Source organism: Sceloporus occidentalis, unplaced genomic scaffold (genome assembly GCF_023333645.1).
Source record: "Sceloporus occidentalis isolate IW3139 unplaced genomic scaffold, rSceOcc1.0.p SCAF_5, whole genome shotgun sequence".
Taxonomy (NCBI): Eukaryota; Metazoa; Chordata; class Lepidosauria; order Squamata; family Phrynosomatidae; genus Sceloporus; species Sceloporus occidentalis.
Genome location: NW_028316985.1, coordinates 171,357,038 through 171,373,284, shown reverse-complemented (window position 1 = coordinate 171,373,284; position 16,247 = coordinate 171,357,038). Strand labels below are relative to the sequence as shown.

The 16,247-nt window shown below is 36.4% G+C and overlaps 2 protein-coding genes across 6 annotated transcripts in view; one reads left to right on the top strand and one right to left on the bottom strand.

The window, feature by feature from the left end:
• Positions 1-16,247, top strand: part of CCSER1 (coiled-coil serine rich protein 1) — a 927,042-nt gene that overhangs the window by 789,712 nt on the left and 121,083 nt on the right. The gene's annotated exons all lie outside the window — the stretch shown is intronic.
• On the bottom strand, positions 9,058-11,721 carry LOC149313138 (uncharacterized). 3 transcript variants are annotated; one of them, XM_089526116.1, is made up of 2 exons: positions 11,636-11,721; positions 9,058-10,948 (listed from the first exon to the last, which is right to left on the bottom strand). In XM_089526116.1, the coding sequence occupies exon 2, from the start codon at positions 10,903-10,905 to the stop codon at positions 9,850-9,852; it is 1,056 nt and encodes a 351-aa protein (XP_089382242.1). In that variant the 5' UTR covers positions 10,906-10,948; positions 11,636-11,721; the 3' UTR covers positions 9,058-9,849. The 3 variants fall into 3 exon arrangements, with proteins under 3 accessions (XP_089382242.1, XP_089382241.1, XP_089382240.1); XM_089526115.1 differs by having other exon boundaries at positions 11,603-11,688; XM_089526114.1 differs by lacking the exon at positions 11,636-11,721 and adding an exon at positions 11,563-11,635.

The following is a 16,247-nucleotide window of genomic DNA, read 5'->3' as shown; positions in this document are numbered from 1 at the left end:
GTACTTGAACAGGAGGATGCATTCAATGAACTATGCAGCCCCTCCAAGTCTATGATTCTATCTGTGTTAAGAGATACAGTGTGTTAACTCCTACAGTGCATAACAAGGTGCCTCCATGGTGAAATTGTGATGCAAGCAATATGTTAATTTCAAAAAAGTAAGTCAAGCTACAGTGTAATCCTATGCATATCTTCCCAGAATTAAGGTCCATTTGTGGTCAGTGGACAAGGGGGGGATTGAATTGAGTACACTGGAAATTGGCTTGGGGAGGTGGAAGGAATACTAAACAGGAGCATTCCACATGTTGTTTTTATTCTCACATTGAACCTGATGTATTTATGGCAAAAGAGTTCCATCCAGCTTAATTTATTGCATGTTAATAATAGATAAGTGAAGATGTAAAAGCACCCTGACAAAATGTTTTAAAATACATTTCTAAAAAGTCTCCCACCTGCCAGGGGCCAAGTGCTGAAGGATTCTGAAAGGTGTGCAAAGTTTTTAGGGGATATCTATGTTTGTTGCATAGTGGGAAAACTTAATAGACTACCAAGTTTCATTTGCAATATGCTTTTGTGGACTCTAGCCCACTTCATCAGATAGAATTAAAATAATTCCCATTCTTCCAGCATAATTTACATGTCCATTAGAGATCAAACAGGACCAAAAGTGGAGCAGTGATCTACCAGGACAGAGGCCAGGAAACCTGGAGTATCTCTGATAAATAGTCAAAGCATATGTTAAAGTCCAGATTGGCTCCTCACCTTGGTGCTTCATATTCTGCTTTATATCCCAAATCAGGGAGATTATCAAGGGCCACATATCATAGTGGATGGAGTGTGTTTAGGATGGTAGCTCACAAATTATGCAGACTTTATCAAAATCAGGAGTGGGGATCATGTTTTTGGACTGCATATCCCATCAGCCCTAACCAGTCCATGGTGGTGCATCCTGGGAGCTGAAAGCCAAAAAAATAATTTTATTATTATTATTTATTATCTGGAGAGCCACATTATTCCAACAATTAATCCAAATATTTTATTTCTATATTTCATTAAATGTAGCGGGAGGAAGATGAAAAGAACTGATAGTGTGAAAAGAGCAAATCTGCGAGAGATAGTCAATAGGGTTTTTAAAGATACTTTCATTTTCTTTGTGAAAATTCTTGTTGCAATTGTGTTCATTTGACATTCTAGTGTCATTCATATTATTTTCCTTCCTTTCTCCTTTGTTTTTAATTTTTCATCCACTTTGTCTTGTTATGCATTCATGGCAACAGGCTGTGTAATCATTTCCACCATCTAAATCATGGAGTTCAGGTATGAAATGGATCCATGTTTTTGGGACTAATAGGATTATGGTCTTTCAGACTGCTTTGTATAATAATATACCATATTGGTTTGGGTTTTTCTGCCATAATTTTGAAGGCTTGTCAGCCTTGAACAAATTGGGAGTTTTTAATTGCTCAGACTGCTCCTGTGAGTTCAGGTGACTTAAGGTGGGTATTAAGATTGCAAAGTTGATAGCTTTCTCAGTGAACTGTCAGGCAGATTTTGGGCTAAATATGTAAACCTGCTTTGAATGACTACAGAGATTCACTCATGATGTAACAAAGCTGTTGGTGTTGTCAATTTACTTAGTCCATGCTCACTAAAAAAAGAGGAATATGGTCAACTGGGAATGTTCCCTACTGATTCAACCTAACCATGCAGTGAGCCCAGACTGGCTTTTAGCAACTGCACATTTTAAGTGGATGTTGCTTGAATGCAAAATGATGACCTGACCTCATCTTTGTGCATAGCAAGCAGAAAAGTATGACACATTTCTGACTCATTCATCATTTGGCAGAGTAGGTAGAAGTCAAAATACAGAAACTTACATCAATAATATAGACAAAATAATAGGCAGCCAAGTCCATAGGAAGTCCTACAATTCTGAATGGCTGGTGGGACTAAAACCCAGAGTAAATTTATCAGGAAACGAAGTGGCACAAAGGACCATATTGCAAACTTAAAATGGCTAATGGAGAATACAACGGAATTCCAGGGGAAAAGTCAGCATGGGTTGGGGTCGACTCAAGGGCAATTAACAAACATGATGATGAGGATGATGATGACGGTCATTGTGCTTTTGCTCAGATTACCTCCCATGTCCTCTAAGAGAATTGCTGGCTATTTTTACCATGCCAACTTTTATGTAAATCCTCTTTGGTTGTTGTTGTTATGCCTTACTCATTTGCCAATTGGAAACCATCAGGACTATTAAATGTAGTGGAACTCTCTTTTTTTTAAAAGAGCATTGTACAGCTTTTTGTGATTTATGCAGTCAAAGGCTTTGCTATAATCTGTAAAGCACAAATTAATTTTCTTTTGAAATTCCTTGGTGAGCTCCATTATCCATTGTATGCTTGCTATGTGGTTCCTAATGCCTCTGCCTTCCCTGAAACCCCTTGACCTTCTGGGGTTTCTCTATCCATATATGATTGGAGTCTGTGCTGCTGAATTTTGACCATAATTTTGCTTTCACAGGAAATTAATGCTATGGTCTCATAGTTGCTGCAGTCTGTTGTGCCTTCCTTTTTGTGGACTGGGATGTATATTGATTGTTTCTAATCTATTGGCCATTTTTTTGTTTTCAATATTTATTGGCACATTTTTTTGTTAACAGTAGTGCTGATTTTGTGTATGTGGATTGCAGCAGTTCAAGTGGAATTTTGCCTGTTCCTGATGATTTATTCTTCCAAATTTCTCTGAGTGCAGTTTCCACCTTTTTTTCTAGAATATGGGGCTCATGTTTGTATGGCTTTTCATCTCTTTTATATAGCTCTTCTGTGTATTGCTTCCATCATCTTTTTATTTCTTCTTGATTTTGTAGTATGTTCCTCTTCTGATCATAGGACATCTCCACTCTTGGTTTGAATTTCCCTTTGCACTCAGAGATTTTGTGGAAGACATTTCTAATTCTTCTCTTCCTGCTGTTATCTTCTGTTTTTCCGCATTGCTTATTATAGTAATTCACTTTATCCTTGTGCACTAGTCTGTGAACAGTTCCATTCATGGTTCTGCTTTTGTTCTTCTTGTCTTTCCTTTACTGCTTGAAGAGTTTCATCTGCTGTTAATTATTTCTTCTATTTCTTTCCCCTGTAGTGTTTTCCTACACTGCCAGAAATCCCAGATTTTCATAGGACAGAACCATGGCAATTAAGGTGGAACTGTAGGTTGTAAACCCTACACTGGGTTTATAACTGACTTGCACTGGATTTACAACTCACTAGCTCCTCCACCCCCAACCCAACATTGCCATTTTCATATTATTCTGAATGGGTATGTGCCCAGCTATTTTTCTCTAGCTGAATGAACTGGGACAGGCATCTTGAGATACCTCTTGGGGGGGGGGGGTCCTTGTGAGCTGTCTGCAGATCATGTCGTCACAAGATGCCCAGATATAGGCAAATAGCTGGATGTTTTCCTTCTCACCCCCCCCCCCCTTCCTTCCAGTTCACTGATAACACAGAATTGTTGTGCCAGGAGGACCCCACAGTTTACAAAGTGAGTTTGGGGGAGTGGATTTGGTTATTATATGTTTGGAACAGAATTCTAACCTATGCAACAACCATACAAGTAAGTTACAATGGCATAAATGTGACATCATCACATTTCACTTGCTTGAGCTAGTGTTGCAATTGTGTAGTGTGCCAGACAATTAACTGTACAACTCTGAGATTGCAGATTTCTTGATATGATATCATTTAAGATTGAAAGCACAGCGCTAGATTTCTTCCTAGTATGCCTCAGTTCATGCAGTGAAGTTTTTGCTTTTTAATGAAAAAGTTTTGAGGAGCTTTCACAGATATCCCTCCCTCCCTTTCTTCCTTTGCTGTCTGAAGTGAAAAAGTCCAGAATCCAATTGTATCACTGCACATAAAGATCCAGTGTCTTTACATCAACCTCACCAGGGATTTTGTTTCTTGGGTTTCTTAGAAACTATGACATTATTTTTTCTGGTAAGCCTCTGTGTTGTTTCTCAGAACGTATTATTAGTTCTTTATTTTTTTCTTTCAGGCAAATGAATGTTATTATTGATTGCTTAAAGGACAAAGAAGGATCATTATAATATTACTGCTTCATTCCCACATTCTTCTGTGCTGACTGCAATAGCAGAAGTGTCATTTATGAATATTATCTATGTATCACTGTTTCTTTCAGAATTTTGTCATCTAGATGATGGGCATAGAACTAATTAGTTATGCCTTCTTTCAAGATATAATTATTTTGTCTGAAAATAACTGGAGGTTTTTTTAAAAATAAAAAACACATACTATTAAGCAGATAACACAACTGCAGAGTTAAGGAACCTTTTCTAATTTAAAAGATTAGATGCCATTGACCAGCAATGTATTAATTAAAACATTTATAAACTTTGTTGTTGTATGCCTTCAAGTCTTTTCTGATTTACAGTGACACCAAGACAAACCCTAATTCCCACAGTTATAGACCAATGCTCAAACCACTACACCACTCTGGCTGTTTATAAACTACCCTATATCAAATGAATATTCCAATGTAGTACAGAATAGTGCTTCTCAATTGTTGTTGTTCCAGATGGTTTGGACTTCAGTTTTCAGAAACACTCATCCAGCATGACCCATGGTTAGGGATTCTGGAAATTCTAGCCTAAAACATCTGGAGGACCAAAGTCTGAGAACCACTGGTATAGAACAAATAGTTCACAATATAAAACAGAATAATGGTAATGAAACTGCATGTAAACTGTGCAGTCCTAAGCTGCCAACTGTAAGAGGTTATGAACAGGCAAAAGCCTCTTGCTTCTCAGAGATCAGCTTGCAGAGTACAACTGCTCTGTTGGTTGTGATGTAGAGCAAGATTATGCCAGATGCAAACAAACTATACAGGAATACAGTTAGTCCAAGGAAGTCCTAAATACTTACAACTTTCCCAGATGCCCTGTACACACTGGCCTGGAAGACTGGCATGGGGGCAGAGTCAGGGCATAGTGTCCTCATGAGACATGCACAACTCTACCCCCCCCCCCCAGGGTGTCCTGATGCTGTTTGCTGCTCCAGACAGTGTGTGGCATCATGGCGTGCCTCTGATGCTCCATTCATACGACACAGCACTGAAGGAGTGCCATATAGCTATGCCGCCATGGCTATGGTGCTCTTTCAAGAGTGCAAAAAAGGAGCTGCCATGGTTTGACAGACAGCTCCTAAAGGGCAGTGGGATGTCAGCCCTTTCCCAGCTGGATCGGGGCCATGGCAACCTCATGCTGTGGCCCTGAACCAGGCTTTCTTTTTTTTTTTTTTTTTTTTTTTTTGTCAAACTTTTATTAAATATTAAAAACATACAACAAAGATTTAAAAAATCCATATCTCAAATATAATCTAAAATAAAAATATGATTATTACAGTGTTCTTCTCCCTCCTTCCCAACTTCCTTGATTACTGACTGATTTTTAACATTATCTACTATTTTCCCTACTGAACTCTAACTAGTCCTATTACTACTGTTGATTCTTTCAAGTTTTCTTAAATAAAATAATCTTCATAGCCTTCCGTATTAACGATTATTCATTATCCCTGTTTTATACTTAACCTAATAAGCTCTAAGTGTTTCTTCTTATGTAATTCTTATACACCCACAGTTAATATAACCACTCTATTTTTAATTCTCCTTTCAAAATTATCAACAATATTTGTTATTGTTATTATTATTTCACAGAGAAGTAACTATCTTTACAGCAACTTTACCCTCACATATCTGTCTGTCACCTTAAAGAAAAAGAAAAAGAGAGGAAAGGAAAAAAGAAGAAAAAAGAAAAAAAAAAAGAACCATTCCTATTTTTACTCTATATTCTATACATCCTCTATAATAGCATACATCTTATCTTCCTTTAGGTTACCCAGATATGTTTTCCAAACCTTCCACTCTTCATAGAAATCTTCCAAAGGTCTATTTTTCACCAGGTGTGTCAATTTCTCCATCTCGTAAATATCCAGCATTTTCCATCTCCAATCCTCGATTGTTGGGCAGAATTCTTTTTTCCAATTCTGAGCGAGAGTCTTCCTGGCTGCAACTAGCGCCAGTAATATAATTTTTTCAAATTTTTTTTCATATTCTATGTCCTCCATCATATTTAAGAGATAGAACTTAACAGTCGGTCCTCCCTTCAATCCAAAGATTTTTCTCATCTCTATATGTATCTCTTTCCAAAATTTCCTTACAATGGGACAATTCCACCACATATGTAAGTAGTTTCCTACCTCTTTGCTACATTTCCAACAAAGATTCCTATTATTTTTAAACATTTTAGATAATCTATGTGGAGTAAGGTACCATCTAAACATGGACTTGTATATATTTTCTTTTAGATCCACACAAATAATTTGTTTGATTTTTCCCTTCCAAAGTTTCTCCCAATGGTCTAATTGTATTGGTTCATTTATATCTTTGGCCCATTTTATCATAAATTCTTTCACTGTTTCTGATTCCAATTCATACTCTAATATTAATCTATATAAATTTGAAATTTGTTTCTGTGGATTTTTAATTATCCTTTCAAATTTTAAATCTCCTTCCCCAATTCCACCTTCCCTCAGATCAAATATAAAGCGCTCTCGAATTTGTCTATAAGAGAACCAATTACTGTGTATACCCTCCAAATACAAATCCTCTTGCGATTTCATTGCCCTTTTGCCTTCAGTCTGTTTTGTAATCTCATTGTATGTCACCCAGCCCTCCCTTTTATATTGCTCCCTACCAAAAATAGCTTCATTTGATGATGTCCACAGTGGAATTCTAGGGCACCATTTTTTTTTATATTTTAACCAGACCTTAAACAACGATTTTCTGATAAGGTGATCATTAAAATTACTATCTACCTTTTGTTTATCATATACTAAATATCCATGCAGGCCAAATTTTAAATCTATTTTTTCCAAATTCAAATTTTTTCTATTTTCCAATCTTATCCAATCTAACATCCAATCGAGAGCACAAGCTTGGTAATACCATTTAAGATTGGGTAGTGCCAATCCCCCTTTATCCACCGAATCATATAATATTTTCATTTTTATTCTGGGCTTTTTTCCATTCCATATAAATTTAGATATATCTCTTTCCCACTGTCTAAATGGCATTTCACTAACTATTATAGGGAGACTTTGGAAGAGGAAAATCATTTTTGGAAGAATTACCATCTTTATAATAGCTATCTTTCCCATCCATGAAATTTTTAAATTTTTCCAATTTGTCAAATCTTTTTTAATATTTTTCCAACTTCTGACATAATTGTTTTCAAAAAGATCTTTATTTTTTGTAGTAATATTGATACCCAAATATTTCACCATTTTTTTATCTTGAAAACCCGTATTCTCAATTACATTATTCCTCTCTTCTTTTGTCATATTCATCATCAATATTGCTGTTTTTTCTTTATTTATTTTGTATCCGGCAGCCCTACCAAACTTTTCAAATGTTTCCAATATTAATTCCTTACTTTCTACTGGGTTTGCAATCGTTAGCACTAAATCATCAGCATAAGCTCTTACCTTATACTCCTGTTTTTTTTAATTTAAAGCCTTGTATCAATTGATTTTCTCTAATATTATTAAGTAATACTTCCAATACTACAATAAAGAGGAGCGGAGAGAGTGGACATCCTTGCCTCACTCCTCTGTTTACTGTACAACTATTTGTTCTTTCACCATTTACCCAAATTCTAGCTTCTTGTCTTTCATAAATTGCTTCAATCCAATTTTGAAATACCAAACCCACATCCATTTTTTTCAGTAATTCAATCAGAAATTGCCAATATACATTGTCAAATGCTTTTTCCGCATCAATAAATATAAGAGCCAATTTCTTATCTATATTTTTTTCATGAATCTCGATTAAATTAATTAAATTTCTTATGTTATTTTTAATCATTCTGTTTGGTAGGAAACCGGATTGATCTTTTTGAATCCAATTAGTCAGAACACTTTTTAATCTTTCTGCCAAAATTGTTACAAATAGTTTGTAATCTGTATTCAATAATGCAATCGGCCTATAATTTTTAATCAGTGTTCCATCTTTTCCTTCTTTTGGGATCAAGCTTATATCTGTTTGAGTCCATGTTTGTGGTATCCCATCCCTCACTATTTCATTTAATATATGTACTAACGGTTCTTTGAGATACTCGTAACATTTTTTATAATATTCATTCGTAAAACCGTCTGGACCTGGGGTTTTCCCCGACTTACTTTTTTTTATTGCATCAACCAATTCGTTTAAAGTAATCGGGTTATTCAAAATTTCTTTCTGTTTTTCTGTAAACTTTACAATTCTTTGCGAGTCCAAATAGTTTTTGATCTTTGACAGGTCTACTTTTGGATATTTGAAAAGTTCCGCAAAATACTCTAATACTTTTTTCTTTAATTTATTTTGACTTGTAATTATCTTATCTCCCTCTTTAATCATTGAGATGGTTCTTTTAGCTTTTTCTTTTTTTAATTGATATGCCAATAATTTGCCCGGTTTATTTGCTGTTTCAAAATATTTTTGTTTTAGAAATTTCAATTTCTTTTCCATCTCTTCCACCAGAACCACTGATATTTGTTTCTGCAAACATCTAACTTCTTTCTTGGTATTTACATCATTTGGATATTTTTTCAATTCGTTTTCTTTGTTTTGTAGTTGCAAATTCAAATATTTCAATTTTTCTTCTTTTTTCTTTTTTACCTCAAAGGCTTTTTTTATTAACCATCCCCTTATAACTGCCTTGTGAGCATCCCAGACTATAAGAGGGGCAGTCTCCTTATCTGAATTTTCTTCAAAATATCTTTTAATTTCAGCATTTAATTGTTTAGTAATCTCCTTATCTTCTAACAGTTTTGAATTTAATTTCCAACTATATTCCTTATTTCTCAACATTTTTAAATTTAATTGCACTGGGCTATGATCCGATAATACTCTAGGAAGTATCTTAACATTTTGAATCTTTGGATTTAAATGGACAGATAACCATATCATGTCTATTCTGGACCACATCTTATGTGGGTTAGAATAAAACGTATAATCTTTAGCATTCCCATATTTTGTTCTCCATACATCCTGCACCTCCAAAAATTGTGTTAATTCGAAAAATTCATTTGGGAGCTTACCTTGATTCTTCCTTATGTTTTTTTCTGAAAATCTGTCTAATTTGGGGTCTATCACACCGTTCCAATCTCCAAGTAGGATTACTGAATCATTTTCCAGCTGAACTAATTTTTGTTTTAGTTTGCTATAAAATTTATTTTTATTTTCTAAAGGACCATATACTCCTACTATTATCAATTTCTTCTCAGTCTCTTCTCTGTACCTCAACTCAATTATTTCATAATTTCCCTCCTTATCACTATAAATTTCTTTTGCATCATATTTTACATCTACATATATTGCCACTCCTTTTTTCTTATATTTAGAATGTGCTGAGTACAGTTGTCCTAATCTATTGCATCTTAAATGTTTTTTATCTTTTTCTTTTATTCTTGTCTCTTGTAGACAGATTATATCTAATTTTAGTTTTTGCAAATAATGGAAGATCTTTTTCCTTTTTTGCGGTGTATTCAAACCCTGAACGTTCCACGATAAGAATTTTAAATTGTTCGCCATGATTTTCAAATTCTATCTCTCAAATATGATAACAATAGGAAAGAAAACCAGCTCGTCAGTATTTATTAAATTTTAATATAATTTTATTGAAATGAGGTAAAATTTAAAATTTTATAAGTTTTCCCGTGTTGAATTTCAAAATCAGGATAAGAAAAATTATATTTAGTACAAATTAGTTATTTTAAGTATTTTATTTAATTTAATACTTTTCTTCCCTTTCTTTCTCTTCTCTCCTGATTCTAATTTCCTCCTGTAGCAACTCTTGCTCGTCGTATTCTAGATCCGGAATTAGGGGGTCTTGCAAATTCAACAACTCTCCTTCTTCTTCCTCTCCATCCAGTTGGTTTCTTTGTTCAGAATCTCTATCTTCGCCTTGTTTTGTCGGGTATTGTGTTTTGACTTGTTTCAGAAATTTTTTTGCCTGCTCCGGTGTCAAAATTCTAACTCTCTTCTTTTTCCACCAGAAGGTTAGCCCCTCCGGGAGTTCCCACCTGTATGTAATCTTCACATCTCTCAAAAAGGTAGTAAGGGTAGAGTACTCCCTCCGTTTTCTCAATATTCTTCCCGGGATCTCTTTTAAAATTCTCAGTTCTTGGTTTCCAAAACAAAAAGGAGTGTCATTATGAACATTTAAAAATGCGTCCCTAACTGATTTTCTAACAAAAAAGACCAGTACGTCACGGGGTAATCCTTTTTGTTTGGCTATTAAAGAGTTCACACGGTACAATTTATCTATTTCAAATTCAAAAGAGGCAGGGTCCCTTTTCAAAAAAAGTGCTATTTCTTCTGTTAATTTCCCATAAAGGTCTAAGTCTTTATCTTCTGGAATACCCCTAATTCTAACTGATTTTTCTTTAGCTTTTAATTCCGCAATTGCTTTTTCATCAAGTTCTCGCTCTTCTTTTGCCAGGATTTTTATTAATTCATTCTCAACTTTCTCATTCTTAATTTCCAGAATATCCACCTTTTGTTTAACTCTTTGCGTCTCTTGTGTTAACTTCTCCACTGTTTGGGTTATTTCTTTCAAATCTTCCCTAATTTCTTGCTTAATTTCTCTCTTAAAACTGTTCAGTTCCTTATTCAAGTCTTTAGACAAATTGGTCATATTTATAGAAAGGTTTTCAATCTTCTCCAATAGCAATTCATTCATATTTATATTCTTACTCTTATCCGATGATAATCTTCTTTGTTCCGTATTTTGTATATTCTGCAAATTTTGTGTATTTGCTTTCTTAGTTTGGGTCCTTGTATTCATTATCTTCACCCCAATTATTTAAAGTTTTCGTACTTTTAGATATCTAATAATTTCAATAGAGATTAACAGATGATGTAGAACCACTGTACAAATAGTCTTATTGTATACCAATTAAATTTCCTTTCAGTTCCTCTAATTGTTTATCTATATTTATAGATATTTATATACCCAGCTGTTTTCCTATTTTGCCCCCTAAACCAAGATTGTAAAGATGGCACAATCGAAAAATGTTAATATTTCAATTTTCTTTCTCTATACAACTCTTAACCTCATTATCCAAAAGAAACAGCAATATCATATGGAATTATTACACTATAGAACAAGAGGTAATTAAGATAACTCAAATCTCCTTAAATTAGCAAAGAGGATTTTCTTTCTTTCCCCTTTAAGTAGGTATATCTATCTCTCCTCCCTTCCTTTCTCTTTCCCTCTTTTTTCCACTATTTTGCTATTAATATATGTATAGCACAATATCAATATGTAAATAACATCAAAAACCTTAACACTGTCTCTAATCTCAATATAGGTGTCCACTCTTGTTGTAAACCCCCAAACTAAATTAATCAATTCTTTTTATCTAGTCTCAGGTCCCCCCTTTTATTCTGTCCACCCCCAACCTTATTTATCTTCCCCAGTCTTTATCTTTATTTATCTTACTCAGTCCTTAACTCTGCCATCACTTCTGCCAGCGACCAACCTGCTATTATTAATATTGCTATTTCTCCCCCACCTCCTGGACCTTCTTATCTCCACCACAATCTTCCCTCTCCGTCCTTTCTCTTGGCTTGTCTATCTGGTCTTCTCTCCGTCGCAGTCATACAACACAGTCCTCCAAATCTGCCCTTCCTGGTCTACTCCACCGGAAGTTGCCTCTTCTGGGTCTGTCTCTCCCTCACTTCCTGGTTCTTCTTGTCTCCTCCTGTAGTTTTTCTTCTGTAGTCCTTCGTCACAGTCCTCCAAGTCCGCCCTTCCTGGTCTCCTCCACCGGAAGTTACCTCTTCTGGGTCTGTCTCTCCCTCACTTCCTGGTTCTTCTTGTCTCCTCCTGTAGTTTTTCTTCTGTAGTCCTTCGTCACAGTCCTCCAAGTCCGCCCTTCCTGGTCTCCTCCACCGGAAGTTGCCTCTTCTGGGTCTGTCTCTCCCTCACTTCCTGGTTCTTCTTGTCTCCTCCTGTAGTTTTTCTTCTGTAGTCCTTCGTCACAGTCCTCCCGAACAAAGAAAAAAGGGGAAGAAAAACCTCGCTTCTCCCTCCCAAGTCAAAACAAACAGGCTTCCAAGGACACTTCAATCAGCACAGCTGTAAGTAATTTCTTCAGAGGTTTGGATTTTTCTAAACCAGTTCTTTAAGTCACGTCCTTTTTGTATATTTAGTCAAATCAAAAAATGCAATTAATTAAGATTTAGATTTGATTTATTTTCCCAAAAGGGAAGGAAAAAACATATAGAAAAACTCGGTGTGTCCATAGAATTTCTGGTAAAGTTTTACCACATCCAGTATTTGTATCCATATAATCTTAACAGAGAAAAACAAAGTTCCATTCCATTATCCGTTAATAAGGGTTGCATGAATTATGTCCATCCAGAATCACTCCAAACGAAATTAGCAGTTGTTTAGTCAGTACCTTAGACCAGATCCAAGTCCTTTAATTCTTTTCTTCTTTTCTTTATAAAAGTGGTGGTCGCCTCTGTGTGGAGAGCCTAAGGCTTTCCACTAAAGATCAGCCGGGCGTGGATTGCTCTGCAGGCTCTGCACTCCTCGCTTTTCCTCCAGGGCTCCCTCCGGAACCCTGAACTACTCTGTTTCCAGCGCTTGGATGTGCAAACAAGCCCTCCGTCGAGCCCCCTCAGACCCCTCTATCTTAGAGAGGATTTCTAGGGCTTCCCTGAACCAGGCTTTCGAGGGCACAAAAAGGAGCTGCAAAAAGCAGCTCCTTTTTGTGCCCTTGAAAGGGTGCCATAGCCACATTGCCACAGCTATATGGTGGTCCTTCGGCGCTGTGTTGTATGGATGCAGTGCCGGAGGTACGCCATGACTCTGTACACTGTGTGGAGCAGTGCGTGGCATCGTGGCACCCTGGGAGCAGAATCAGGGCATGTGTCATCTGGACACAATGCCTTGACTCTGTCCCAAGGCTGGCCTTTCAGGCTGGTCTGTACAACCCCACTTTTTGGGGCTCCTTTTTGCACAGATTTAAACAGGAATGCCCCTGAATGCCACTGAAAATATTTCAATTTTAGAGCCTTGTGAGTCTCTCTCAGAAGGACTTATAATAACTGGTGAACCAGTGCTGAGAAATGCCTGCCCCTTGGAGCCAAATAATAAATAGGCCAATAAATAGACCCCAGCAGCTCCTTTTTACTAGATTTCCTGGTACATTTTATGAAACACTATGGTCTTGGAAAATACATATACTGTATGTTGATAAGAAAAGTTATATAAATATAATGAATATACTTAATAAAAGATTTGTGATGAGTTTCACATCATCCATACTGGATCCTGAAGCATACAGAGGACGGCTTCAACTTTTCATTATTTTTATTCTTCTTAAAAACAACTTTCCAAGTTATGAACCACTGCATGTTAGCTGGAGTAGACTTGAATTGGCATAGCTACTTCATAGCTATCACAGGTCACAGTTCCCCTCATTCCCTTTACAGTATTTTATTTAAAGCATTATAGTCACTTTGGTCCTTATGCCCTCAAAAAGTGATGTAGGATTATTTTTCCTTATAAATAATGAACAATAATTTTTTGCCATAGAACATTCTTGATTTTGAAGATCCCTTGGAGACTCAAATCTACTTTTAACTTGTTAGCATAAGTTTCCTTTTATACTTGAATGAAGAAGAAAGTTCCTAGAATAATGTGGTGATTTTTTTTAAAAAAACAACCCATGAATAAACTTAGAGGAATTAAAATGTATCTCAGTATTTGAGTTATTTAAAATTCATGCATTAAAGTGGATATGAAATGGCAAAGTTGAGAATCTAAATGTAACACATAATTGCTTAAAAATACCTACTGTCTGTTGTTTAGGTATTTGAATACAGAGGATGCAGTTTACATATTTATAACTGTAGAAGTCATTGGACCTAGTCCTAAACCTTTTCACATGACTGGTGTTGTCTATAAAGGAAATCAGAACTTAGTAATAATAAAGTGCATATACAGTTTATTCATGCTAGAATTTATTTAGTGGTGGACTCGTTTAAATGTGTGAGTTGGAAGTATTTGGGCATAGAAGAAATAAACATGCTACAAGGCCTAATGAAACTACTATGGGATTCTTATATTTCATTATTTAGAATGATATTGGAACGTAAGCAATTCTTAACTAAGTAACTTCTCAAAAGTAGCTATGAATATTTTCAGCAATTTTCTTCCTGTTATAAGAAAGTATTCAAAAACACACACAGTTTTCAAAGGCTTTTCACAGTTTGGGACTTCTGTGAAAAAAATTCATGTGGGATTTTTTTGCACATAAATAAAGTTTTTTTCTGAGTGGAAAATAATATTTCAATACAGAAATGTTTATTCCTGCACAGAAAAGGTTGTTTTCTCTGCAGAAAATGCTGCAAATAGGTATTTATCCTGTGTAAAATTTACACATGGTTGATTTCCATTTTAAAAAAACAACAATTGCATTTTCTGTGCAGAAAATAACATTTTCTGTGCAGAAAATAGCTTTTTCTGTGCAGGAATTAATATATCTCCTTTGAAATATTATTTTTCCTACCAGTAACCTGACTGCTCCAAAATAGGCAAAGTGTGTGTGTGTGTGTGTGTGTGTGTGTGTGTGTGTTTGGCGGGAGGGGAGGGGAAGGAATCCTAATGTTTCCTGGAAATCTTGAATTGACCTCAAATTTGTGAATTCGAAAGTTTTAATGGCCAGTGTCCATAGTTTTTTGTGTTTTTTTCAGGCTATGTTCTAGAATAGTTTATTACTGACATTTCGCCAGCAGCTGTGGCTGGCATCTTCAGAGAATGCTGGAATGGAAGAGAATGGATTCTATATACTGTTGGTTGAGAGGAGGTGATTTGCATGTTAATCTGTGTATTGTTCTGTTGTTAAATGGCAAGACCTACAGGGTGTCCATTTACTTAATGATCCATTGTCTGCTCGGAATCCCCCTCACCCTGGGTGGTTTTCATTTGCATTTGCTGGGTCCTGATTTTGGTGTTTTCCAGGACTGGTAATTTCTTGTTGAAGCTGCCCAGGAGTTTATGAATTTCAGTGGTTTCCCTGTGTATTCTGACCTGATAGTTGTTGGCATGATCCAGAATTTCAGTGTTTTCAAACAGCATTTTATGCCCAGGATGGTTTATAAAGCACTCTGCTACTGTTGATTTTTGTGGCTGACTCAGCCGGCAGTGTTTCTCGTGTTCTTTGATTCGTGTTTGAACACTGTGTTTGGTGGTCCCTATGTAGACTTGTCCACAGCTGCACGGTATGCGGTAACATCCTCAGGTTTTTTTTAGCAAGTGGGCAATAGGATTGCATCATGTTCAGCCCAAGCCAGTTGTCCACACATCAAGAGCTGCACCATCTGCCTTCCCCATGCTGAGCAGCATTGGGAAAGAGAGTGTCTTGTTTATGGAGCTGCTGTGTCCTCTCAGGCAGCAGTTTCTTGTTGATAACATGTCTGGATGGCTGTTTCTGACCTCACCAGAAGTGGCGGCATGTTGGCCAAGCTCCTGCCCATGAGGAAGCAGTGGCGGTGGTTCCAAAAATAGGGGAGGGGCTATCCATGCTGATATGGTGTCAGCCTGGCTAGCTCATCACACAAATGATGATGCTTCATACCAGATTCTACCCAGTGGTCACAATCATGAGCAGTCCAAGACCAGTCTGGGGCATCATCCTCCAGACTTGCCCTGGATAAAGCAGCAGCGTAGATGGGTCTATGTATTAATATTATTGCTATCCCTCTTTAAAAAAAAATAGCCACCATACATTTAGAATCTATTTCCTATGCTTTTGGAATGCAAACATAGAAATAAAAGAGGTCATAGACTCATAGTGTTGGAAGAGACCTCAAGGGCCATCTAGTCCAACCCCCTGCCATGCAGGAAATCTCAATCAAAGCTTTGTCTCCTATTACCTCAGAAGTGCTGTTGTTGTCATATGCCTTCAACTTGACTCTGAGTTATGGCAACCCTATCATTGGATTTTGTTGGTTAGGTTTATTCAGAGGATGTTTGCCATTGCCTTCCTCCTAGGCTGAGACAATGTGCTTCCCAAGATCACCCAGTGGGCTACCATGAGTGGGTGTAAATTAAAACCTTGAATTCAAGAATCCTATTTCAGTACTGAAGTCAATACATCACACTAGCTCATG

Bases quoted from the DNA above. Each gene is read 5' to 3' on its own strand.
- LOC149313138 (XM_089526116.1), bottom strand. From the start codon at position 10,905: ATGAATACAAGGACCCAAACTAAGAAAGCAAATACACAAAATTTGCAG.